At 42.0% G+C, this 26,391-nt stretch overlaps 2 protein-coding genes across 4 annotated transcripts in view; both read right to left on the minus strand.

Moving 5' to 3' along the window:
• Positions 1–7,623: 7,623 nt before the first annotated feature.
• On the minus strand, positions 7,624–14,475 carry LOC139305079 (zinc finger protein 11-like). The gene is made up of 7 exons (XM_070929018.1): positions 14,355–14,475; positions 12,721–12,923; positions 12,184–12,285; positions 11,979–12,074; positions 11,715–11,825; positions 11,042–11,165; positions 7,624–10,500 (listed from the first exon to the last, which is right to left on the minus strand). The coding sequence occupies exons 1-7, from the start codon at positions 14,380–14,382 to the stop codon at positions 7,892–7,894; spliced, it is 3,273 nt and encodes a 1,090-aa protein (XP_070785119.1). The 5' UTR covers positions 14,383–14,475; the 3' UTR covers positions 7,624–7,891.
• A 5,736-nt stretch (positions 14,476–20,211) lies between these two features.
• Positions 20,212–26,391, minus strand: part of LOC139304940 (ankyrin repeat and BTB/POZ domain-containing protein 3-A) — a 149,016-nt gene continuing 142,836 nt past the window's right edge. For 2 of the 3 annotated variants that reach the window (XM_070928862.1, XM_070928860.1), the window contains 8 exons: positions 25,766–25,998; positions 24,024–24,202; positions 23,644–23,749; positions 21,927–22,029; positions 21,760–21,841; positions 21,480–21,548; positions 21,261–21,374; positions 20,212–20,564 (listed from right to left, as the gene is read on the minus strand). In XM_070928862.1, coding sequence (XP_070784963.1) covers positions 20,325–20,564; positions 21,261–21,374; positions 21,480–21,548; positions 21,760–21,841; positions 21,927–22,029; positions 23,644–23,749; positions 24,024–24,202; positions 25,766–25,998 — 1,126 coding nt within the window. In that variant the 3' untranslated portion in view covers positions 20,212–20,324. The remainder of the gene's footprint in view (positions 20,565–21,260; positions 21,375–21,479; positions 21,549–21,759; positions 21,842–21,926; positions 22,030–23,643; positions 23,750–24,023; positions 24,203–25,765; positions 25,999–26,391) is intronic. The other variant, XM_070928861.1, reaches the window with a different exon arrangement.

A 26,391-nucleotide genomic window follows, 5' to 3' on the forward strand; every position in this document is an offset into this window, starting at 1 on the left:
CCCCACGGGTCTCCGCAAGACAAAGCCCGGCGAAAATGAACTTGTTTGAAGTCATTAAAAACGGGGAGAAAGAGGATGAGATGCGGGCAATGTCACATCTCAATATTCCGACTTTGTTCCATTGCGCAGGCTCGTTTTGGAGAAGTGAGATTTAGCGAACAGGAGACGGATTTAGAGAGAAAATCCCTCACATTTATCTACATTACACAGACATTTTCAACAGGAAACAGCTGGGGCAGCATTTGCCTCCTACTCGTCCTAAGTTATTCATTAAGGATTTTGGGCACATATTCAAATAACGTCATTTCTCTTTTTTTCTCAGAACGGGATTGAATTTTGATCTCTCTAAGACTTGGTTAGTAGTTCAGTCAAGATAGAAAAAGCGGCGCTGCCTCACCAGCAGCAGCAGCTCACACTCACACAGCTCACTGGTTTATGCGCTGGAAGCTCGTGAAGGAGAAGTTAAAGACAAGACGAAGGTTGTTGGTTGCTGTGCGTAATTTGGCACCGCGTAATTCGGCAGCCCTTCTATCCAAAGTCTGATTTGAATGCTAAAACAAATCTTTTTAACACTTCCCACTTAGTCACCATTGTGCTACTAACTGGAATACCTAATAAAAACATGATAAAAAAGCTAAACACATGAACTGGAGTGAACATGTGACATGTTTAATGTAATACAGAGAAAATATAAGCCAGAGATAATCATCTGAAGTCCCGTTCCCTCTGAACTTTCTGCTTCTGTGCAGGATTTGCAGCATTTTTCTGCACTTTGTCACTGGAATTTTCTTCTTCAGGAACAAGTCATTTGCTCTGGTTTCTGTGTTAAAATTGAGTGACTACATGCAGGTCTGTCTGCAAATGATATCTGCTGACATTTGATGCTTTCACGAACTCAGTGACTGATGTGAAAGCAGTGTGGAAATACAAAAAACACATGGGAATTTATGATGCAGAAGACATTTCTTTCATATTTTTCATATTTCAACCTCCTCCTTTGGAGCAAACTACAGAGCCGGATGCTTTACTACTGGACTGACAAACACTCGATGGCACCCATTGTGCAGAGCCACCCACCCTCCTCATGTAAAAGGGTCCCAGTGTTTCCACTGTGTCACAGGGCAGCGACAGACCACAGCCTCACACGAGGCCGAGGGCTTAAAGAGAGATGTTTTCAGCAGGGACGGGATATCAACACTGATCCAATCGCTAAACATGAGATCAGGGCTGTGACCCAATCATAAAACAGGACACCAGCACATATCCCAGCATGCTCAGCCACTGTGTGTAAGTACATCACAAGCAAGGTCGGATCCAAAGGGGACCGAGGCTAAAGACACGCAACAGTTAGGGTTGTTGGGGGGGTAAAGTGGGTCAAAACACAAGCACAATCAAATGTCCCCACATGACACACGGTGCAGAGGCTACAGCGGCAACTCGCATCCAAACTTAACTGAAACTAGTGGTTTCCAGCATGAGGGGGCACGGTGGGGCTCCTGAAGGGGTCACAAGATAAATGTGAGGGGTCACAAGTTGAAAAAAAGAAAAAAGGAAATTAAATAAAAAAATTTTCTGACGTGAAATGCTGGATTGTTTCAGAATAATGATTCAGATGAAACGATATAAGGAGGGAAATATGTTCGCTGTGTGACCTTCTCACAGCTAATTGTCATATAAAACGTGTGGTTTAACAGCAAAGCAAAGACTCTGTACTGAGAAGAGCAACTGGTGTTGTGTATTTGTTAACAGTGCAGCCAAACAAACATGTTGTTTTAATGAAGAGAACAGCAGGACACAGTTTGTTAAAGTTTGTTTCTCTGCCGAGGAGTTGGAGATGTGCCGAACAGCTAAACGAACAGCTAACAGCTTTAAAACTGATACATAGATGAAAAAAAATGAAAAAAATGACCGTTGTCTTGTTTAGTGGTCACATTTTGGAGGAACGATCTGGGTTAGCACCAACCGCTTTCAGTACATTATGTTTCCTGTGGCTGCTTCAGAATTAAAGCCACCCCTCGAATGATTTTAATGTGAAGCAGCAGCAACAGCTCTGATACGCCTGCAGGAGAGTGACCAGGACACAGCGAGGCTGATATCAACGAGATAAAAGTGCTATGGATTACATGCATGCCTCATTTTCCTCGTAATCTGGATCCAGCGCGGGAATGGCGGACTCCACTACTCCCAGTAAAAACTGCTGCATGAAGGGATAATCACTAAATGTTTAACTACGTTAAATGGCCACGGCAGAAAAATACTGACCATAAATAGTTTAAAAAATTAGGTTTGATTTCATGAAATTCATAAAGATTACAACTTTAATCTGCTACAATTTTTGATAGTAAATGTATTATTTATTTATTAGTTGATTAAGTGACCCACTCTTTGGGTTTCGGACTGTTGCTCAGACAAAACGCGCAATTGGAAGACGTTCCTTTTTGATTTTACAGACTAAATGATTAATCGAGAAAATAACAGGCAGGTTAAACGACATTGACAACAATCGTAGTTGCAGCCATCACATTTATTCAAAATGCACGTTTGCAGACGGTTGGTGCATTAAACGACATATCTGCATTGAAAATCTCAGCTCCTTGTCAAACTTGCACATGCAGGCCCACGACCTCAATGTGACTTATCTTCCTCTCAGGGCTGCTGCTTGGAGACGAGATGCACACCGAGCAGCGTCTCCGCTTGCCTCCCCTGGTGGATTGCGTCACCGCCAGAAGCTGCTGATACAACGTGGAATATGATGATGATGATGATGATGCTGCTGCTGCTCCTCTGATTAGAGAGACAAAGCTGCTTTCAGACCAGAGGATGACCTTGTTCGCATCAGATCAGGGACGTGGTCGGTCACTGATGCCCATAAGCCTCTCTGTCAGTAGCTGATCTTAGATGTGAAATTATCTCATCTTTCACTGCCTCCTGACATCCACAATCTGGCATGTAAATGCTTCATCACAGACTTTTCCTGTTATCACTGTAGCTGTGGTCTGGCAGTATTGATGAAGGGCTTATGCTGTACATCTGCTGATGCAGTAGTAGGAAGAAGGAGAAGGAGGGTGGGGTGGGGGGGCTGGGGGCTGACCTTCCCTTGTTCGCCGTCTCTAATGCCCAGTGCTCTGAACCGTCTTGGTGCCAGGTTTCTCTCTCGCCCTCCCTCACTCCGACTCTCTTTTCTCTTCGGTTGCAAGACTTTTGAACCCCCTCACCACCACCATCACCTCCCCCTCTAAACCCCCCTGCAGCCTTGTCTAAGGAGACGTCCGCCCCAGTGAACTCATTGACCAGGGAAAGGCTTGTTTTCACTCCCTTCTGGTGTAGGAAGGAGAAAGTGTTCACTGCAAAAAATGTCCATCTTTGCAAAGCCATCTTGATCAGGAGTGACTCTTAAAATCACACTTTGTGTTTAAAAATGATAGTTTCTCTTATTTACAATGCATTCCCACTTTTTAAAGGATTTTTTTCTTAGTTTAGTGTCATTTTTATTGATAGTAAGTGAGAGATCTGTCTTGTTAAAAGAGGGTTACACTTAGAAAAGAAACTTTGGCAGCAAGCAGAGTTATTTCACCCCATTTGGAACAATTTGTTAACAAAAAGCAAGACTTGCAAAGACAGACACTTTTTGCAGCGTTAACAGCATCCCGTCTGGGCTCTCCTGCCAAACAAATGTCCGAGTCAGAGGGATACACAGATACAGACAGCGGTGCAGAATGCAAATGAATGTGAGTGGATGAAAGTGAGAGGACGGAGGAAGAATTAGAGGGGATGAAAAACGAGATAAAGCTTTTGGTTTTGTGAAACCTGCGTGAACACCGCGGCGGCGAGGGAGGATGGAGGGCTGAGCGTGTGTGGGGATTGCAGGGCTGGTACCCAAGATGGGAGGGAATGTATAAGGCTGGGGATATGTCTGGGCACACACACAGGTTCACTCGAGGACACACACACACATGCAAGCACATGCACATACGTACACACACTTGATTAGGAGAGCAATCCTCTGTTCTCTTGATTAGTCTGAGGGTTTTTCCAGCTCAATGGCTTCTCTGTTATGTTTCCTCCTTTATCAATTGACTAAGCTTTGCAAAAACAATGAAAGTAGGGTATCTACTGCAAGCGATTGTAGGGCTAATGATCCCAAGCTCGGTGGTGCACGAGTATGCGCGTGGCACTGCTGTCCGTGCATTCAGAGCAGATATTGTTATCGAAGCCCTGCGCCGTGCCATACACTCTTCATATGGAAGAAATAAAGGTGCGTCATGGAGCAGAAGCAAGAAATGGCGCTTGTTTTGATACGCTGTGTTTCCGTAGTAACTCGCAGGGGTCACAGTATTTTTGCAAAAAGGCCAGGAAATTCCACGGAGCCTGTTGATGATCAAAACCTACTTTTTCAACAAAAAAAAAAAAGATCTGCAGGACAGTTTAACTGTTTATGATCGCAGAACATGCTGGAAGTGGCAAGACTTCCATCAGATTGTGTGTTATCACACCCGTTTCTTAGGAAACTAAACTTGGAGGCTGCAACCCTTCATCAAACAATAGAGCCACATTCTCAATGTGGACTCGCTGGTTGTTATTTACTGCATGTTTCTCTGTTACCACTCAATCAATTCAATGTGACGGTGCCTTGTTCTGTATAAGGAACACACAACAGGGAGGTTCATATAAGTCTAAACTGATTCCAATTAACAGCACTGATCAGTTAAAGCTGCACTAATCAATATTTTTGTAGAAACAACGGATCAAATGACTGTGTGTGACACGAAAGGTGTTTCTTGTAGTGACAAACTCACAAGCAGCTATCAGCGAAAAAGCTCAAATTGTACACTGTACACTACCTGCTCAGCACCACACTCAGTAAGTTAGCGACTAGCTGGTGAACATAGCATTTAGCATTTAGCAGCTAAAGAGTCAGATATTTCCCTCAGGAAGTGGTGGAGACCAAAACAGATGTAAAAAGAGAGCAAATATTGGACTTACGATCACCAGGTGGCCAGAAGCACGACTCCAGATGGATGGTAATGTTGCTCCGTAACTGATGGATGTGTAAATAGGCAACTGTTTGCTAACTAGTTCAACATATCAACTTATAAGGTTGTGTGTTGCAGCTTGTTTCTGCTGCCCCCGAGTGGCCAAAAACAAGTTATTGCAGCACTTTGAGAGCACTTTTTTTTGGCCACTTGGAGGCAGAAGAACTGAACAGCCCCAACGTTTTATCACCTTATAAATTACTACTAATGTAATAGAAATAAATGCCTATTTACTCATGTAGCTGACATGGAGCGACATTCAATTGGATGTTTCTGGTCACTTCAATGTAAGTCCAATATTCACTGCCAGCTGGAAACAAAGGTGGGGAGAGTGGATAGACTGAATCATACATAAATGTGCAATAAAACCAAAACAATTAACTAAAAGAGGCTAAAGAACTGCCTTCTTGCTGCAGAAGTGCTTGATAATTCTCTGTGGGTTCATTACTATGAGCCACCACTTTCACATTACAAATGGAATAATTACTATAAAAATATTGATTGGCGCTTTAAAGCGGCGCTCTCCAACCTTTTTAGCTCGCGGCCCCTTAAAACAAATCATCGTCTACATGCGACCCATCTTAGCAAGTTATGGCCTTTATAGTTCTGCGAAAGAGATTCTTAGATTGTTTCATTTGTAGGATTTTTAAAGGTGGTGAAAGTTTCCAGTATTTCCAGAGTACAGTCAGAAAACTTTCTTTTATCTTTAACCATCTTGCGACCCCTCAGATTCAGGTGGGGACCCACCGCCGCAGGTGCAACATATGGCAGATACTGCAGAGACAAGCGTTTTTTAAAGGTGACCTGGGTCCTTCTTCTGCGAGTGTTTACATTATTTCGCCTACCCCCCTGTACTTGTGACACCGCGGTAATCTCGAGACCTGTTCGAGCGTGCAAGCATTCCCGTCTATTACAAAATCCAGGAATGTTCCACTGAGTCAGGAACAAAAACACAAAACAAATTCTTGAACAATAGCATGTACAGTAATTACAGCCTTAATATGTGGTCTCAGTAAACACAACTAATCCTGGAGAGACGAACCACAGACGAGAGCCAAACATCCAAGAGAAATGCACAGATTCAGCACTTTTTAGTGTCACTGATGTGACTCATAATGCGCTGCCTCAATCACAGCTGGACGGCGGCCTGTGTGAGACACCTCAAAGCACGCAGGGGAGCGTACTGTTTGTGCTGTTTACTTATCCCACGACGACGAGGGGCTTTGGGGGGTAAGGGCCACTGCTCCCTGACTCTCTCCGGCTGGCTGGGGAGTGGGTGCGGTGCTCCTCTCTGCCCACCACCTGGCACCGGGGAGGCTATGTCTAGGAAAGAGACCTCCGCCAGGCCTCAATTACGGGGGGAATAATCCAGGACACACTGAAGCAATTACAGCCCCATATAAATCAATATGCTTTGGGTTAAAAAGTGATCTGCTCCCAACACTCTGACTCAGTCGGCCTTTGATTTTTCTGAGAGATGAGAGCAGCTTCTCGGGAAGCAGGCAGAGATGCTGCTCTAGCTGCTGCTGCTGTGGTTTAAAGTGTCACTCAGGTGACGCGGCCTGCGAGGAAGAGCAGGGGATACATATTGATTTGCAGTCACTGAGCCTGTATAAACAACTGTTGGGAAATTTATGTTGCATAAAGTAAAAAGGCTGCAGGCTTCTTTAACGTTGTTAAACATCGTTGTTACGCGTGTTGTACTTTCAGTACGATACGGATGCTAATGAAGGATGAACACTGTATTATTGATGTTTTAGGAGGCTTGCAGAGTGAACAGCCTCCAACACAAGCTGCAGCAGCGGGAGGGCAACACTGACAGCTCTCCCTCCCCGGTGAAGTCCAGCGGCTGAGCATTATCTTTACTACACTGCCATCTTCTGGTTGAAGAAGAGTACTGACAAAACACCGGACAGCCTGTTGTGTACTGTTGTTACACCGAAAACAGCACGCTCAGACACCGAGAGTGGACCTCACAGGAGGAGAAAAGTTTGTTTAAAAGTTCTGAACTTTTGAAATGAACAATATCTTTGTGGAAAACATCTGTGAAACAAATTATTATTCAAAGCAGACTACTTTTTTGATATTAAACATGTCTGGGGGACAAATTCACCTTGGAACCAGTGTGTTATTTTCAGTTTAACTTTAATCTCCTTAAAGTGTGTCTCTTCACTCAGTGACCAGAATATTGATTTTACTGATATTTTGGATGATTTGGAATCATTAGACTGCTTATATATCTTTTACTGGGGCTAAAAATAATTTTGGATTATGGATTAATCTTTCGATTAATATTCAGCTAATACTCTAAGTAATAGTAGAGCAGCCAAAGGTCTCATCTGAAATGTCAGGAAACAATGACAGAAGTCCATCACAACGTCCTACAGCACTTTAAGTTGCTTATTTTGTTCGACCAACAGTCCAAAACCTTAAAGATAATCAATGTAAATGAAGGAGAAGAAACAAATCCTCACATTTTAAAGGCTGGAATCTTTGAATTCAACAACATACATCATTCAACACCAACACAGACAAAACTCTTAAGCACTATTTGTTTTTTCTTTACGTAAAAATGAAGGGAGTAAGCATTACCTTCCACACAGGTTTATTTCAAAAAGCCGTGTACGCAGAAATCAATTCATATTCAATGGCTTTCAATATATACATCAGCCTTATACATCATCAATATGCTTCACAGAACATGTGAATCAACACAGTAAAGCAACTAAGAGGCAAAAGGAGAAGACCAATTTCTAAAGAAATACAAAAATAACAAAAAGAAATGAAGTGTTTTTGGTGACCACGACATCAGCTCAGAGCGTCTCCTATGAAACATCCTGCCTGAAATACAATGATTTCTACTGAAACTCTATTCTCACTTCATCAGTGAAAGACGGCTCGATTTTCACGTCGTGAGTGAGCGAGTGTTCCCAAAGAGACTTTTTGTGGAGGAACGCTGACCCGCACTCCTCACATATGTAGCTCTTTGGCTTCCCGGCGTGAGTCCGTCTGTGTTTCTTCATGTGATACGACAAGCGAAAGCCTTTATCACATATGTCACATTTAAAAGGCTTCTCTCCTGTGTGGATGCGCATGTGCGACTTCAAGTATCCCGACTGAATGAAGGCCTTTCCGCACTCTTCACACTTGTACGGACGCTCCCCGGTGTGATACCTGTTGTGCAGCCTGAGCTCGTTGGCGGTCAGGAAGGTCTTACCGCACACCGTGCACTGGTGCGGCCTCTCGCCCGTGTGGATGAGCTCGTGCCTCTTCAGGGACGTCTCCTTCATGAACTGCTTCCCGCAGCTGTTGCAGGGGTACCGGACGCCGATGTGGATTTGTTCGACGTGGTTCGTCAGCTGCAGCTTTGTGCGGTAAGCCATGTCGCACTGCGTGCAGGCCCAGGGTCTCTCGTCGGAGTGGGTTCCCATGTGCACCGTGAGCTCCGAGGCCGAGCGGTAACACTTTCCGCACTGCCAGCATAGGAAGGGTTTCTCCCCCGTGTGTTTCCTCTGATGCACCGTCAGGCAGTTGGAAGACCTGAACTTCTCTGGGCACATGTTGCAAATGTACGGGAACTCTCCCTTGTGGATTCTCTGGTGGATGGCGAGGTAGGACAGCTGCATGAAGGTTTTGTCACATTGAGCACAAGGATACGGTCCGGTGAAGTCGTGCTGCTTCTCGTAGTGTTCCCTCAAGCGTCTCAGTAAAGTGAAAGTCTTATCGCACATCGTGCACTGCATCGGCCTGTGCATGAGCTTGTGCCTCTCAAAAGCCGGCTCGTTAGCGAGTATCTTCCCGCACTCTTTGCAGTAGAGCGGATCGTGAATCCTCTGGTGCACTTTGAGCATAGTCATGCTTTTAAACTCTTTCCCGCAGTCGTCGCATTTCATGATTTCACTCACTTCCACTTTGCAAACGTTTTCCTGGTGCTCCTTCAGAGCGGACGGGTATTCAAAGTGTTTGCCGCAGTTTGAACACCACACGGGTATTTTCAGAGGTGGCCCCTGTTGGGGGTCGGAGCTCGCTACTTCGCTGTGGCTGGGCCCCGCTCTCGGCTCCTTTTTCCATGAGAATCGGGCGATTTTCTTATGACAAATGGCATAAATCTGGTGTCTTTTCAGCCCGTGCATGTGTTTAAAACGCTTCTTGCAGTGGACACAATGATACGGCCGGTCCTCTGTGTGACACTGTATGTGCCTGTTCAGTGTTTTGACACTGTCAAACGCCCTCGCACACACAGGACACACTTTGAGGCCTTTTTTGTTGACTTTTTTCACAGGCGCAGATGGAGACTCCTCAGAAGTGTCTGCAGGTACATCCGGATTATTTTCTATTTTATTACCTGTATCACTACAATTTTGAGAGTCCGCTTCAGCCAAAATCTGCTCCACCGTCTTGCTCTGTTCCTCTCTGATCCCCTCGTGGCCGTGAATAATCTGATGCTTCTTCAGTGTGTCCTTGTACTTGAAGCCCTTCTCACAAGTGATGCAAATAAAAGGACGCTCTTCCGTGTGAGATCGTAGATGCTTTGCGATGTCCGCAGTGCACGGTAAGATCCTGCTGCAGATGGGACAGATTTTGCCCTCCGTAGACCCCTCTGATGTGGGCTGTGGAGTTGAGCGCTGTGGCTCTCTCCTCTTTGGCCTTTTCAGCTCTCTGCTCTTACAGATCTCCTTCTGGTGTCTCTTTAAAACATAAGGGTTCTTAAATTTCTTGTCACAGAAAGAACAGCTATACGGGCGGTCCTCTGAGTGGGACTTCATGTGTCTCTCCATGTCTACTTGGCGGGCAAAATACTTCCCGCACAGAGTGCAATTTTTGTTTTCTGACATCTCAGAAGTGCTCGGATCTCCCAAGTCCTCTTCTTTAGCGTTGTTACTCATCTCGTCCTTTTCATGGACGCGCATGTTGTGTCGGTTCATGTCGTAATGGTCCCTGAACCGCTTGTCACAGTTGGCGCACTTGTACTTGAGATCCCGATTGGCAGAATGAGTCTCCTGGTGTCGTCTCATGGCTGCAGCACGCAGGAAAATCTTATTGCACACAGGACATGTCTTATTATTAGGGTATTTTTTTCTTTGCCTCTTCGCTGTCGAGTCTTTCTTTTCTTTTAAAGCTTTTCTCTTTAACTGGAGCCTTTTGCTTTGTTTCAGTGGTTGAAAAGCTGCCGGCTTTAAGGCGTCACTGACATCCTCATTTGCGTCTCCATCGAGTCCCTCCTCGTTTACCTCATTTTCTTCTTGCTCCTCAGACTCGACCAAACCCGACGGCTGCTCGATCTGTATGTAGTCCAACAGTGTCACCGTTTCGCCCTCCACCTGGACAGTCATACAACCCTGCATCTGCTCTGATGGAGGCTGTAGCTGTATTTGGTCTGCATCAATTACAACCTTCTCCAGCTGAGGGAGGGACAGCGAAGAGAGGATGCAATTCCCAAAGGAAGAAGGAATGGTCTGAGTTTCATCTGTGGGGAAAATAAGAATCCCATTAGTTAATTAAAGTGAAGTTGTTTAATCTTTAATAAATATCTTTAATACATATCTGGGAATTTCAAACAGCATGTGGAACAACTGGAAGAGAAACTTGAGATAAAAATCGGTTTCTTATCTTGCACTCTCACGCTGCCCATTCCACCTTAAAACAGTTAACCCCACCTTAAACAGTTAACCACTGTGCTCTGCGCTTCATTACATATTGTACTCATCACTGTGTACCATGTGAAAAAGTGGCCGGGTCCTCACTAGCAACAAGAAGACAGCTACACACTCAAATCCTTCTGGTTTATAAATGTCTCCTACAGCCTCAGTCCCTCACATCTTTTCTCAGATTTAAAACTACTGTTCATCAACTGTGACTGGCTGTATTTTTGTGCATCTTATCTCTGTTCTATTTCTTCTTTACTCTGGTCTCTTTTGCAAAAGAGATTAAATTAAATAGAGGATATAATAACTGACTGAATTGAATGTAGGTTACAATACTGTACACACAGCCCAGCTGTGACTCACCAGATAAATCGAAGTGTCCAAGTGTTGTGTGGTACAGGAGCACAGTTTTCAGGTGCCGTGGGTCAGGAACAGAGTGCACACACTCCTCCAGGGCAGACGGGACGGCACTGAGCATGGACGCAGTCTAGGGAAGAGATGCAATATTAGAGTAAAAAAAAGATAATCAAATTGAGCTGAAAACTCAACATACTGGGTTTCTTTTCTCTTTATTTACAGGCTTCTATCTAAATCACTGTGGGGGCTGCAACTTAAGCCCTATTTATTTTTTTTTTACATTTAGCAAAGTATGCCGAATTAGCTATTAGCAGTTTCTGTCTGCAATGCACGCACGGATGTACACACAACTATCACTGGATTACTTTGATACTGAAGAAAACTTAAAAATCTGATGATTCTCAGGCAAGTTCTGGGGTTATAAAGATCATCTTGTTTTCTATGATTTCCAAGCGGATTTATGGACGTTTATTTGTGATGGACATTGTAGATTATGATATCCCCGGAAGTATTAAGTACAATGTAATTCCAATAAGCTTTGGAGATGGCTAGGTGCATTGTTTATTCTACCAGCCAACAATTAGGATCTCATTTATACCTGAAATCAATTTGGGTGCTAAAAGAAACAGAGGAGTTGACGGATGATGAAAAGGTTAGTTTCCCACACTGGTTCCAGTACCTGCTGAATGTCTGGTACAGGAAGAAGCTTCTCCAGTCTGGACAGGAAATCCAGCATTAGCACCTGCAGAGCGCTGTCATATTCAGGCCCGAAATCAGTAGGAAAAACATCCTGGAACAAATAATCACCGTTTACAGTTTAACAGTCAGGTACCTCACAAACACAGAATATTATAGATTCTGTTACAGTCAAAATTGCTTCACTAATATAAAGAAAGTCACCAGAGTTTAACATAACACATAGATTCAAAAACACAAATCAAACCTGGAAAAACTTCTCCTTCTCTTCAGCGTCCTTCAACAGCAATTCAACTTGATCCACAAAGTTTGATTCTGGAAACTCGACCTCTGCAAAACATGGCTAGAACAGAAATATGCACAGATGTAGTTGAAGCAGATAAAAAAAATTATAATTTGATAGAAAACGTGACCACACTGCTGACCTACATGTAACATTTGAAGAAGCTAACCTGTGCTGCCCATGTGGACACGAGGGCCTTGATCCGCTCCAGGTGCATCTCGATGATTTCTTTATCCGTTATCTGCTCGGCTCGACACAATTCAAGAACCACCTGCAACAATTGGTTTCACCTCACGGTAAATACAACCGACAGAACAGCACCTGGACATGTTATTCACTAACAGCAGACGCACAAGACTCAGCACTGGAAAATGAAAATCTCATTTCAGGTGAAAGAGTGCCTTGCAGGTGAACGAAATATTAAACCCCTTCATCAGCTGCACCTTCACCATCTGTCAGGCCACAATTTAGCTTTATATTGTTTACATGCTGTGAATCTGGAGGTGATGTTGGTGTGATTATACCAACTGAGTCAATGGGACTGCTAGACTGCACAACAATAGGTTTCTACACTTTGTTTTGACAGTTTAACATCTGCAAGAGAGAAACCAAACTGCTGCTGTTGTCATTTTTATGCACATTGTGTCCTCATGAAAACCCTAAAAGTCTTTACTAAACACTCAACTAAAATATCTTACAGTCTTACCCGTGCTCGGAGTCCCAGGAGGAGTTGGGCTTTCTGATCTGCATTCAAAAGTTCAGGTACAATTTCTGAAACTGTGGTAATGAACTCCTCCACCATCCCGTAGTCCTGCACATTCCCCCTCTGAACGACCTGCCACATGGCTGCAGACACCAGGCGTAGAGGAGGTATGAAGAGGCGAAGAGACGGCAGCAGAAGAGGCGACTCTGGAAAATATTATATAATAAAATGCAGAGAGTTCCCTTTGAAATATGTTTGAAGTTAAGTTAGATAGATCATTTATTGATTCTAGCCTTTTAATAAAATATCTAATGCATATCATCACTTCAATTTGAATATGTCAACTTGGGTTTGGGAAATTGTTCATTATTTTCTGACATTATATTGACAAGACAATTCAGGAAACCAGCAGGTTAAATGATAATGCAAATAATCGTTAGTTTCAGCCCTACTTCAAGTACAGTACACCCAGTTGAAAACCAACCAGTGGTACAATGCTGGAAACTATAAAAGATAAGAAAAGCTTTTATTGATCCCAGAGGGCGAAATTAAGTTGTTGCAGCAGCACAAGGACAGAAATAAGTAGTATACAAAACTAAAATCAGAATAGAGCAATTAAAGGCAGCAGCAAAATCTACACCTGACTAATATATAATATGATTAAGTAATGACAGTGTTTGTCTGTATTCATATAGAAATATAATATAGTATAGAATGTAATAAAAACAGTATAACATATTAACATAATATAAGTATAATATAAGATATGGTATAAAGGTGAGAAGCAGTGATAACACACAATAAAAAAAAATATATATATATATATATTACAATATATAAATATATAAATCAGTCCAACAGAGTGACAACCCATGTTTTAATGTATGGTGATTATTGTGTGGTAAATTAAAGAAACATTTAATGTCAATAGGAAGTGAAATAGTGACAGTCTCACTGTGGGTCTGTGGCCCCAGATCAGCTTCACTCCCACCTCCTCCAAGCTGGCACTGGTTGCCTTCATGGACTGGCAACGGTGTCGTAATTACAACTCACCGCACATGAGCACCCCAACAAAGTGATAAACATGGCTGCGGTAGTCGTGACTTTCTATGCTACCCCAAGTTTCTGAAATGGTAAGGGCGGTGCACTGTTCTTGATATAACATTACTTTTCTTTTTTGGAATTTTATTTAACAACTTAGTTGCTGTGTGTTTGTATTTTAACGCTTGCTCGACTTTCAGGCGTTAGTTGAATTGTATTTATGTTTTTAGCCACTAGCTATGCAGCTTTAGTTGAAGCCCACGAAGGCAGCATCTGTCACCCTCCTGTTCAGTTGCTAACTAACGCTAACCCAGCCTCGACAGTTAGTTGCCACTAGCTGTTACGTTAAAGCATTTCTGTTATGATAAAATATCACTACGGTTTATCTAGCACAGCTAGCTAATAGCTAGCTAAAGTGACGTGAAGCTCCTTCCGATAACTACCGCACACATCAGCCCGCTAGCGCTGTAACGTAGCACAAAGCCACCGCCATCTCAGAGCGGGGTACGCCATGTTCAAAATCGGGCGCACACAATCCAAAAGAAAACCTGATAACTCGCGATGGGTGAGACATGTTTGAGTTCTCATTGGCTTACCGTTTTCGATGCGATGTGAGCTCTCCATTTTATCTCGGAAAATATTCAATTAGATGAGCAAATCAACTGGGGGTTGTTGTGAGTCGACGTCCGCCCGACCCTGCGGAGCAAGTTGGCGGGGAGGAAGGGCGGCTCGATATTCTCTTTTGAGTGCGCAGGCGTAGTCAATAATATACGTTTCACTGGTTTCACTCAGTAACCGCGGTCTATTACAGTTTCATGTCTACTCATACGACCTGCTTAAACACATATTTTGTTAACTTTAACCAAGAAATCTACGTTGTGTAAAAATTTGACCAACTTGTGGACTACCTGCCAAGGAAACATGTTCTTCTTCTTCGCCTGGGTAATTTCAGGCTTACACGAAGCTGCTTTGGTCATCACTACCCCCTAGAGGCCATTTGAGGAAATGAGCCAAAACATTTACGTCTTCAGTAGGAAATTCTTTCTATTTAATAATATAATTTTCCTTTTAGGGAAGTGAACATTAACCCGATGTCTACGGGATCAGTGATCATTGTCAGCTGTGATAGACTACAAAAACAGTGGATGTAGATATTATATATATATTAGGGCTGCAACTCCATAAAGTGTAAGAAAATAATGAAAAATGCCCCTCACATGTTCCCATAGCCATCTCCATAAAGATATATTTTTTAATATTTTTAACATCATAGAAGAGTAAAGAAAACAGAATATTCACATTTGAGGAGCTGGAACAAGTGATTTTCTTTTGTCATTTTTGCTTAAAATTTAAAAATAATTAGCTAAAGCAATTAGTTGTCAATGTTGTTGCAGTAACATCCTGTGGTTCAACATTGTTTCAGCTCTGTCATATGCTATGCGTATGGATATTGCGGATAAAATCAGCATACTCATGACCTGTTGTTTTTCTCAGTTTTACAGGTGTCCTTGACGCAATTAATAACTGGGGGGGAAAGCCTCAAGCTCCTACAATCTGTATTTACATCCAGATTACTATAAAGCAAAATTGCCTAAAAAATAGATAAAAAAAAAAAAAGAATTCTAAATGGCTTACCTGTAAACCTAATTTATCTATTCATATATATAAATAAATAACTTGGATGGAACTTACAGTGGTGTAATTATTTCATGGAAGAATGGTGGCAGGCCAGTTTCTTCTTTGGTGCAGTATATTCCTGTGGAGAAAAAGGAATCTCCCCCCCCCCCCAAAACAGGAATGACAGCCAAACTCTGCTCCAGACATTTTATGGCCCTGTATTTCTTCATCAGTCTGTCTGCAGACAGTCCACTGGCTTTGTGAGGGAGCTGCCATGACTTTTAGTACCTTGAGTCATTTGCTTGGTCGAAGTAAAGGGATCGATAAAACACCCTGGAGCTGGGCTGTGGCCAGATTTGTCACATTATAATTCAGGGGATGCTGCAGTGTCCTTGTGAAAGAATAAAGATGTTCTAAACTAAGACTGCTTTGTTTGCTCTCATCTGTTATTTATGTTTTGTTGTTTATTGTTCCCAAATTTGTTCTACATGTTTCGTTCAACTTCTCAGAAAGTTTTATAATGTTGCTTAAATGTTTGTATTCCTTATACTGCAGAGCACTGCAAATATTATATACCATTAGTTGTTTACATAATCTTAAGTGTTGATATAAAGTATAGATGTTTAACAGATAAAATAAAGAGTATGTGTGATCCTTTTTTAAAGATTTACATCCTCAGGAGAAACAAATGGGACGGGGCGACAGTAATTGTCTTGGACAGGTATTTGGAAAGTTTTAAGAGTTGGACTGATTAACTGTCCAAAAGTCATAATGTTGTTTAAATCTTTTAATTCCTCGTACATCACTGCAGATATTAGCTGTTTTCTACTCCTACTGGAAGCGTTAGCCATGAAGCTAGCTATTAACCCTTCATGAACAGTGGTCTTCTAAAACAAAAATCATTTAGATAATGAGTGTTTTTATTGTTAAATTCAGTCATCTCAAATCGCCAGTGTCTAGGCTTTAAGTCTAGGATTATATGCTACTGAACCATCAACTGCCACAGAACTGCTGTTAGCATAGCAGCTAAATTAGCCGTTATGCTAACACTTTAGCCTCCTCCTCCTCAGCTTTTACAGTAAAACAGAAAACTTGAAATTTGTTCATCTGACATTTGTGATATTTCATTCTGGTGGACCGGCTGACCAACAGACAGGCAACACGTTGCCATCCTGAGAGTCACTAGCGTGGCTTCAAACATGCCAGAAATAAAGCAACAAACAAAAATGACCATCATACGGTTTAAACTCTGGTCGTTTATTAGCTGTCCACAAAAGCATGTCATGGAACGACAGAAACTGTAGCACGAGTGTAACATTCCTTTGTGTTGTTATACTCCACCACGTCCCTGCTTCTCACACCATGTATAATTCATATTTCATATATATATATATTTTGTACAATGTACATGTTCTCGTCAAAGGAAAAAAAATAATAGCAAAAGTTCACCCCCCCCCCCCCCCCCCGTGGATTCAAAATCTAGTGAATATCCCATGCATGTTTCCACTGTGTCTAGGAGAAGTGTTGTTTATTACCAGGAACAAATACGCAGGCAAATAAATGCTCAGACAAATTAAGGGGAGAGTCTTGTTAGACAAAGCTGGTGTACAAAGCACATTCTTAACAACATTAAACAAGAAGAGCCATGCGAACCGACATTTTACTCTACGGCTTTGACCCAGTTTCGAATCAAAAGCGCCGGTACAGGGGCGAGCTAAAGTTAGTCTTTTGCTAATGGCATAACATTAAGACTAATAACAAAACAGAGATTAAAGTCTTTTGGCTTATTCTCGTGTTCTAAAGCCATATTCAGCTGCTGTTGGATCACAATAAGACTTCAACTTAAGCTCACTGTTAAAATACTAATGCTTTTGAGTGTGTGTGAGGCTACAGTAACACTGGCACAAAAAGTGCTTGACATCATTATGAACCTTTTCACCTCTGTGGAGACAAAATGGTTTGCATCTTTAAGTTACATTTCACCTTTAAATAGCAAGTTTCAATTCAGATGTGGGCATGAATAATGATTCAATATGAAGCCAAATATGTTGTAAAGATGAGTTCAACCAGAGTTAGTCTAAAGAAATGATCTGCTTCATTAAAGCCTTCTGTGTAAAATCAACAGACTGGCAGCCTATAAGTTAAAAATGTTCTTTTAAGATGAGTGAAATACATTTAAAAGTAAATACACCATGAGATGTCACAAAAATATAAACAAAAACAGTATATTCAGGCTTTTTTCTGTCTTTCAATTCACATTTATACTGTAGCTCCATATCCTGTGGCATGTTATTCATTGTACTACTCAAAGTAATACAGTCTTATGGAAATATTGCTTAGTTTTCAAACTTTAAAGCATCTTTTTATATAATCTTTTTCACTTTTGTAAAACAAAATAGCTGTGGAATGTAAAATAAAATATATAGTGCTATGTATGCAGGTAAGAAAATAAAGTCGTAGGATAATATCTATATTTCATTTTCTGTAACTATTTACAGAACTTAAAACCAACTCTTATATATGCCTTATATGTTTCTCTTAAAATGTTTGGCCCAAAACAAATATTGAAGTAATTTTGAGTGTGCTACAATATTTTAAGTCATAAGATTTGTCTCTTATCTGTAAGTACAGTCGGATTAATGTCGACACAACATCACAAAGCATGAGGACACTTTAGAGACATTTGCATTGTAAGCCAACAGAGAGAAGCATCTTTCTTTTTGTTTTGGTTTGTTGCTGGACAACATTGCACATCTTGTAGATATTCAACTTTGTTGCATTGTTACATTCATAAAATATTCTGTAGGTTCTCTGATTTCTTCCTGAATTGAGACATATTGTATCTGAGTGAGAGGGGCTGTGGGTTTTATTCAAATGTTGTTGAACTGCATGAAGTTTTTACCCTTTTTTGAGCGATTATGCATCATTTAAACAACAGGCCCTGCTGCTGCTGCTGCTGCTGCTGCTGCTGCTGCTGCTGCTGCTGAATAATGGGTGTCTGTTTAGCATTTGGTCCTTTTTAGAATTGAAGTATTATCTCATGCACACCTGGTGGACAGGTGTGTAGGAAAAATGCGATCACGTGGAACAAAAGGTTGAATTTTCCGCACGCTTTCTGCACAGAGTTAATTAGAGACACAACATTTCAGTCCCGGACCTTCGTCAGGCATCAAATTCACAACATGGAACGACACGTCTTTATACTGACGCTGCAGGCGGCAACAACCAATGAAAAAGGGGAACCAAACCTCAAACACCTGAGAGCACATCAATAATTTATATAAATTAAGGATATTTGTGATCAATTATTGACGTGGTAATTGTCTCAGGTTTGTTTGGCTGTTGATGTTTGGACTCTCCCAGATAATAATAACGCTCCCATACGTTTATGTCAGGGCCACCAGTTTAGTTTGGCATGGAGGATGGCTCTAAATACTACAATACCCATGAGCCTCAGCCAGAAGCCGGTCAGAGTCAGGTCTCTAATAAACACTGTTGACAAGTGTGTAAGAATTCAACCTTTCTGTCACAGAATTGAGGTGAAGCCTGAAAGAAAAAGTGACTTTAAAATGCGTCCTGTGATCTACCCTGATCATCTGGAATGTATCAGAAATAGCAAAATAGTCGAAGGGAACATCCTTTTGATTGGACTTCAGCGGGAACAATCAACACCCTTCTCAGCTCTACCGATCTAACACAGAAAGCACACCTAAAGCGAGAAACGGAGGGTTCAAACAAACAGATTAAACATGCAACTTTTGCATAAACAGACACGTACAGCAGGAACAGGAACTGTTCAGGGAGCACATTCAATGAGACTGGTGTCATCAGCCAAGCGAGTGTAGGAGAATACTGTACATCAGTTTACAAAAAAAAGAACGACCAGCACGATGACTTTAAGGATGTATTTACACTTTGCTTTAAATATCTTTAAAGAGAAGGTCCCTGCCAGTCGAAATCCATCTCCAAGTCCCGCTCAGTCTGTTTTGCAGTGGATAGAAAGTTAATAAGCAGCGTTTTCCCTTACTTCCCCTTTGCGAAAGTGGTCCGCGAAGTAAGCTCTGCATAAAAAGCAATATCAGCTCAGTTGAGTAGGTGTCATGCAAAAAGAGTCGACAGCGTTCGAGGAGTTATCACAAGTTAATTTCCCAGTTGGACATCCATGTTTCAAGCATACGTCAGCATAGATTTCACTGAGTGGGCCGTCTTCAGTCTAATCAGCGCTGCAGCTGCAGTGTCGGCCGCGGTGGAAGTTCCTGTGATCAGTTTGGCCTCTGCACAGAGTAGATATAACACAGTGAAACGTATCCAACATAGAAGTGACAGAATGAAATGTAAATGAGTTCAAACAAGTCCACCTTAAGTCGGTCTCCTGGCTTTGCTACTAGTCACTTTTATTGGTTGTATAGTAGGATTATATTTTGGCATGTGTCAAACTTTATGCTGCAAATGGCGTCCACTTCCGTAATGTTGTTTGTAAACCAAAGTCTCATATCAGAGATGATGAGAAAGCTGCTTTTATTGAGTTGAAATTTCTACTATACCTTTTTAAAGCGAAAAAAGGTGTACAGAATGTATTTCATGCAAGTATCCTATATGAAATACAATACGTTTCATAATCACGATTAGGTCTAAGTGATACTGCTGGGTCAGGTCACTTCTGTTTTGTTTTTACAGTTACTGTAGGGGTGTGAAGTGATCAGTGGGAGCCATTAGGACGACAAGAGTTCTGTCACGTATGCCAACATTAACTCTCAAGGGGGGGGCCGCAACAGGTGGAATTAAAGCGAATCCCTGACATAAAAACATCCGACAGCCCCTCCTCAGCAGCGGGGCCGGGGCAGGTGGACGGGGCTGCGTAGCGGGGCACTGGTCGTTAAAAGTGGTGTTACATGGATGCTGTGCCTGGATCGGAGGGGTTCGGGAGGGGAGGAGGGGGGAGGGCGGCGTCACACCACGGAGCCCTTGGACGTAGAGAGGTGGATGGAGCGGATGCGCGTGGCCAGGGTGTTCTCCAGGTCGTGGAGGATGTCGGAGCAGTTGCCGGGGCTGGACACGCTGGACACGGGGCTCTCGGCGAGAGGAGGTTCGTACAGCAGCTGCTTGAAGCTGTCGAGTTCAATCAGCAGCACCATGTTCTTCAGGAAGTAGCCCTCGATGAAAGCTGTAAGCTCCGTGGCACCAAGGAACTACGAAAAAAGATGAAAGAGACATCTGTTAGACATTTTTATTTATCTGCATATATTTCTAACAGCAAATTCACAAATCTTCTGTTTATGTACATGTTTTTATTTCACACTTGCTTTGTTTCCCATGCCAATAACGCCAGTTTGAATTGAACTATTCTGAAGAGTGATGAGAACATCAGCAGTAGACTTTTTATACCATTGAAGCATCCTTCAGATTGTTGTAACGGTATGTGTCTTTGTTTGTAGAAGAATGAGGCATTCCTGCTCAAAACTGATGCAGTGTTGAGTTGCTTTTATTATTATCATTAATAAATCAGTTATTTATTTATTGGCATTGCTGTGTGCCAGTGTCATCTAGATTCTCCTACTAGAAGAAGAAGAAGAAGAAGTAGGACGCATATTTTATTAATCAATCTGGGGGAAATTCAAAATTAAAATTTGACCATTTTCATGACAAAACATCTAAGAAGACTAGACATGCTAACAGCCCTGTGAGGCTGAGCTGAGGGGAACTGATAATTCTCTAATGATAACTTTAATAGACATTAACCCTGACCCTATTATTCTTAATTGTTCATTTATGTTATATTTGCATCTTATGTAACATTTGTTTTTACAGTTTTGGCATGTCAACGGGGACATTTTAATAACAAATACGTGAACTGAATAATTAAAGGTCCGTTATCAGTATCCCACCTTGGCGTGTTTGTAGAGGTCCACGCAGGTTTCAGTGGTGATGTTCTTGGAGCAGATGATCTCACAGTGTCTCTGAAGGGCCTCTAGCTGGAAGAATTTGGAGGCAGACAGGAGCTGCGGGAGAACAGTACAGCCACACAGAATGAGGCACAGGACTCGGGATTAGAAATGATAATACTTGTGCTGTCGCTCAGCAGGCTTTGGTTAAGTCTCTCTTACCTCCATGACTTCAGTGTTGCGTATGTGCAAAGACTCGGTGCCTCCGCAGTACAGATACTGCATGACCAACTGGAACACAGAACAGGACAGGGTTCAATCAGGACACATTCGAAGGATTTTGTTTATGTTTTTATAAAGTACTAATATCGTTCACATTCACATTCTTAAAACTTAGTAACTGCATCAATAATCTGGTCGAGTGATGTTGCATTTTAAAACAAAACCACGACATAATGACAGCGGTTTTGAGGGAGACGATACGATAAAATAAAATTCTTACATGGAAAATGTTGTACTTGACGTGGCTGATCTCAATACAGGTGTTCTCTGCTGCTGGTCGGTTCTGGAGCAGTGACTTGAACCTGGATGACAGAAGAAGAAATCGTGATTATATTATAGCTGTAAAGGAAAAAAAGAAAATCAATAAGCAGCAGAATTCTTGTTTACCTGGGTGAAGCTGTAAACAGCAAAACTTTATGTGCATAAAACGGTTTCCCCTCCACCAGGAAAGTAACGTCAGACATGTCCTTGTTGTTAAGGAAGTGGGGGTCTGAGAGGAAGAAGAAGAAGACAATAAGAGCCAATAAAAATAGCCAAATGATGCTTCATTACTCAAGTCTCCTAAACTACGGATGCAGAACAGCAAACAGCAGAAGATTAAGCTAATGTGGTCATTAATTACTCGATTCATCACTCAGCTATCAGTGCAGCATTATCAATATACTTTCATTAGTATTCCTAAAGGCAGGCAACTGAATTTGATATCTGGTCCTTTGAGCTGTTTCTTTAAGTGTATCCTTGAACATCCTGATAAATTAATTAGTTGTCAAATGTCTTTAGCATTCATTCTCCTCACACACAAAATAACAAGCTGTTGTTTTATTCTAACCCTGTTGTTGATGAAACACTAGGTGGCGCTGCAGCACAGTCACTGAATGCTTCAGTGCCTCCTCATGCTCTAATTATAAGAGACAAATGTGGACTAGACTGTCTGTCTGTGACTTTCCAAACTTCAATAGAAGCTTCTAATACCAGATCAGACTGATGAATCACATCATTACAGACACGCGAATACAAAGATCTGCTTGCAAAACTTCATCATCATATATGTTAAAAGTGAAATTTGTGTTATGAGCTCTGAGGACAATATGTCAGAGATGATTATTTGTTTGGTGCTGAACAGACTCCACTGCTTAATGTGTAACAAAGTATACGAATAACTGCAAAATCAAACTTTTTTTTGAATATTGAACATTTAAATATTTTTTGTATTTGTCTTTGCAACAAACTGGACTTTGATGAAGGCGATAAAATACTGACATGACTATAAGTATTGTTATTACCCCAAATATGCAAGAAAAAGTATATATATATTCCTTTTGTTTGCCAAAAAGTCATTTATAGTTCATGAAACTGCAACAATAGAAATCCAAATAGACTTTCTGGGGATTTGGGAGGGATGGTGTGTATGAAAATCCATTGTAATTAACTATGTTTTACAGCTTTGAGACCCCAAACAAAAGCAATTAGCAGACTTATGACAGTCATCAGTTTAAAATCAGGTTCATAAGCAATTCCCATAAAATCGTGACGTCTCAAGGTGATAAAACAGTGTTAAGTATGTGTGTTTGAGCTGTTAAAGGGGGTCCAGGGGTCTTCAGGTCTTCAAATAGAACATGAGGGCTACAGAATACCGCAAAATGTAATATTTCTCAAATGTCAAAAGGATATTGTTGTATTACTTAGCAAACACAGTAGCATAATAATAACTCTATGATCTGCTGTTACATAATGAGTTTGAAGCAATAATTTGTGACATTTTGATCCGTATATATATGCATTTTTTTCCCATTCTGAGACACCAAATGAAATTTAAAAAGCAATTTAAACTACTTTCAGCTTTAAAACAAAGTCAAAAGACAGAGCGCCACTTAGAGAGACTTCATGAGCTGAAAATCTAAGGGAAAGAGGAGCTCATTTCCTGGTATTAAGCACAGTTTGGTGAACTCACCAAAGTTAGAGACAAATTCCCATAAAAAAAACAAGAATCTCTCAGCTTTAACTCTAACCCTGCTGTCACTCCCTCGTCACTCAGCTTCATTTAATGCAGAAAAGTACAAGAAGATGTTGAGGAACAGTCACTATTTTTAACTCGCTCTCTTACCTAAGCGGGAGGTCTGTTTCTTCTTGATCTCTGTCAGCTTAGGGATGGGGAAGGGCCCGTAGCACTGCGTGAAAATGACTGACAGCTGCTGGCTTATTACCTCATTCTGCAAACAGAGGCGCACAAGTGAGGACAGAAACTTTACACAGATTAGAGTTTTGTGGCCTCTGTTTTCCATGAGCTATCCGGGACAAAAATGTATGCAAATGTATGATAATATGGTTTGGAGTGCAACTAAATATATGCAAATATGAGTTTTAATGTCACCCTAGCACACGAGCACAGGACAGTTTGTATTCCCAGCAAACCAGACTTATTTTGTCTGATGTTTCTATAACAAGCATTTTGTTTACATGCACATGAAAGAAAGCCCCGGTGACCTTGCTGGCTCGGAGGATCTGGAACATGAGCGGCAGGCCGTGCGTGATGAGCTCCTCTGTGTACTCCTCCTCCTGGATGCAGCTGAAGTCTTTGAGCAGGCCCTGGATCAGCGGCCGGCGGTGCTGGATGAAGCAGGTACGCAGGGACTCGAACCAAGTGTGCAGCGTCCAGGGAACGCCTGGGAATAACACCACACGGACAGTGAATACACACTTGCGCACACCAAAGCCAATCTGATTTAGAGCGGTTTCAAGGGCGACAGAACCGACCATGTTTCCATCACGTTATGGTGTTAGAGTGAGTTGAAGGGCGATCGCATGGTGAGTGTGGGATTAGTGGAAAGTCGGAGGCTCCGGCGGGAATATAAAGACAGCACATGAATGTAATTAAAGAATGTCCGTTAAAAAATGGCTGTAATGTTCTGCAACAATATGATGAGCACTGAATGACGTGTACGTGACATTAATGTAAATCATGACATGACAGTGGAGGCTTTGTGTATCAACAGCTCTGCTGACAGGATTAGTTGATATATGGAGGAGAAAAGCGATCGTTTAAAAGTCATTTATCAAACAAAGACGCCAAAGACTTACTGATTCCAGCCTCAGATTTGAGTATTTGCTGCTTTTCTACGTTTCATATAATCTTAAATTTGTTATCTTTGGGTTTTAGACTCTTGGTCGGACAAAACAAGCAATCTAAAGAAGAACAACCCAGACCACAAGGTCTGTTTAGTAGCTTTTGACTGTTTCACATAATCTTCCTCTCGGTGAGATTGGTTAGGGGTAAACCGCTACTTCCAAGGTCTAGAATGAACCTCAGCTTTTAAGCCAACGTGGACTGAGAAGAAGAAGAAGATGAAGAAGAAAGGAATAGTTTGACATTTTTCAACACTTTTATTTGCGTTCTTGTCGAGATGAGAAGATCAGTGCCACTCTCATATCTGTCTGTTAAAATATAAAGTTACAGCCAGGAGATGGTTAACTTAGGTTAGCATAAAGACTGCTAACAGTTCAGCCTCACCAATAAACCGACCATACTTCAGAAGAGCTGCGGACGAACTTCTATACATACTACAATCGAGATATAACCAGTTACTTAGTGAGCTTTTGACCGATAGACAGGTTTTGTTACTTTTGGACAGAGTCAGGCTAAGCTAACCGGCAGCTCACTGTAGCTTCATATTTAACATAGAGTGGCATCAATCTTCTAATCTAACTCTCGTCAAGAAAGCGAATGAGAGCATTTCTCATAATGTCAAACTAAACTTCCAAGACAACTGGACACACTCCATCTGCTGAGGACTGTGCGATACCCAGAACATCTACTAAATGGCACGTGGTGAGATTGTTTTGTCAACTGAAATACATTTGTCAATTAATCCAAATCAAGTCCTAATCAGCAGCCACATTTGGCCTTATGCCCTTTGAACTGGACACCGTTGGGGTGAAAGCTGATGATTGCCACATCTACAGAATGAGCACAGCTTGAGGACCCTTTTTCATCATCACCGTCACACCTTTGACCCAAGCTATTATCGCCTCGGATATAAAAAGGTCCTGCATGTGTGACTGTTTCATGGTTGGATGAGAAGCGGTGATTGCTGAGAGTGTGTACAGGACAGTACAGGACGGGACAGGACGGGACAGGACAGGCACAGCATGAGCACATCTCCAGGACAGCTGGAGGCACCACAGAGCGAGGCATGTGTGCCAGTGAAGCATGTATTAGTAAATCTGACCTAAGCTGCGGATGTCTATGGTGATGTCCACATGGCCGTGCTCTGCGCTATGGTACATGGCCTCTCTCAGGGCCCTCAGTTTGGCCTTTCCTGTTCGCAGGGTCCCTCCGCCGTTGGCCTGCGGCGCCAACCTCTTCTCCGCTGGATCCGAACCCTCGGCCAGGATCTCCTCCAGGGACAGCACATCTCCCTTTTCCTTCTCCGACTGGGCCAGGAGCTTCCGAAATACATTCCTTGAGGACAGGAGGCAGAAGATAAAACACAGACAGAGATGAAAGGAGAGCAGAGCGATAACATACAGTGACAGATTGTTTTAAGGTCAGTGCAAGAGGTAAAAAAAGGAAATCAAGCTGTGGGGAGGTGAGAAAACTACAAAACACCTAGCATGGCTTGGGGTCAAATAGCAGGAAGAGAAGTCGTGAAGTGGATGATCACAAACTGGAAAATATTTCTAAATCAGGCATACACGTACTGTGTTAACTCCACATTAAGCCCATCCAGCTCTCTAGCTCTGATGACACTCAAAATATTCTCATGTACTTAATTACGCACGATTGGGTACTCTGAACCACCATCACTGGTCTGCAGAGTCCAAATATATGGTGGTGGAACTGATTATCTCCTCT

The sequence above is a fragment of the Enoplosus armatus genome, chromosome 22, assembly GCF_043641665.1.
Source record: "Enoplosus armatus isolate fEnoArm2 chromosome 22, fEnoArm2.hap1, whole genome shotgun sequence".
In the NCBI taxonomy this organism is placed as follows: Eukaryota; Metazoa; Chordata; class Actinopteri; order Centrarchiformes; family Enoplosidae; genus Enoplosus; species Enoplosus armatus.

Bases quoted from the DNA above. Each gene is read 5' to 3' on its own strand.
- LOC139305079 (XM_070929018.1), bottom strand. From the start codon at position 14,382: ATGGAGAGCTCACATCGCATCGAAAACG. The intron at 12,924-14,354 runs GTAAGCCAATGA...AATATTTTCCAG, and splicing joins CTCACATCGCATCGAAAACG to AGTCGCCTCTTCTGCTGCCG. The intron at 12,075-12,183 runs GTTAGCTTCTTC...TTTCTGTTCTAG, and splicing joins TGTCCACATGGGCAGCACAG to CCATGTTTTGCAGAGGTCGA.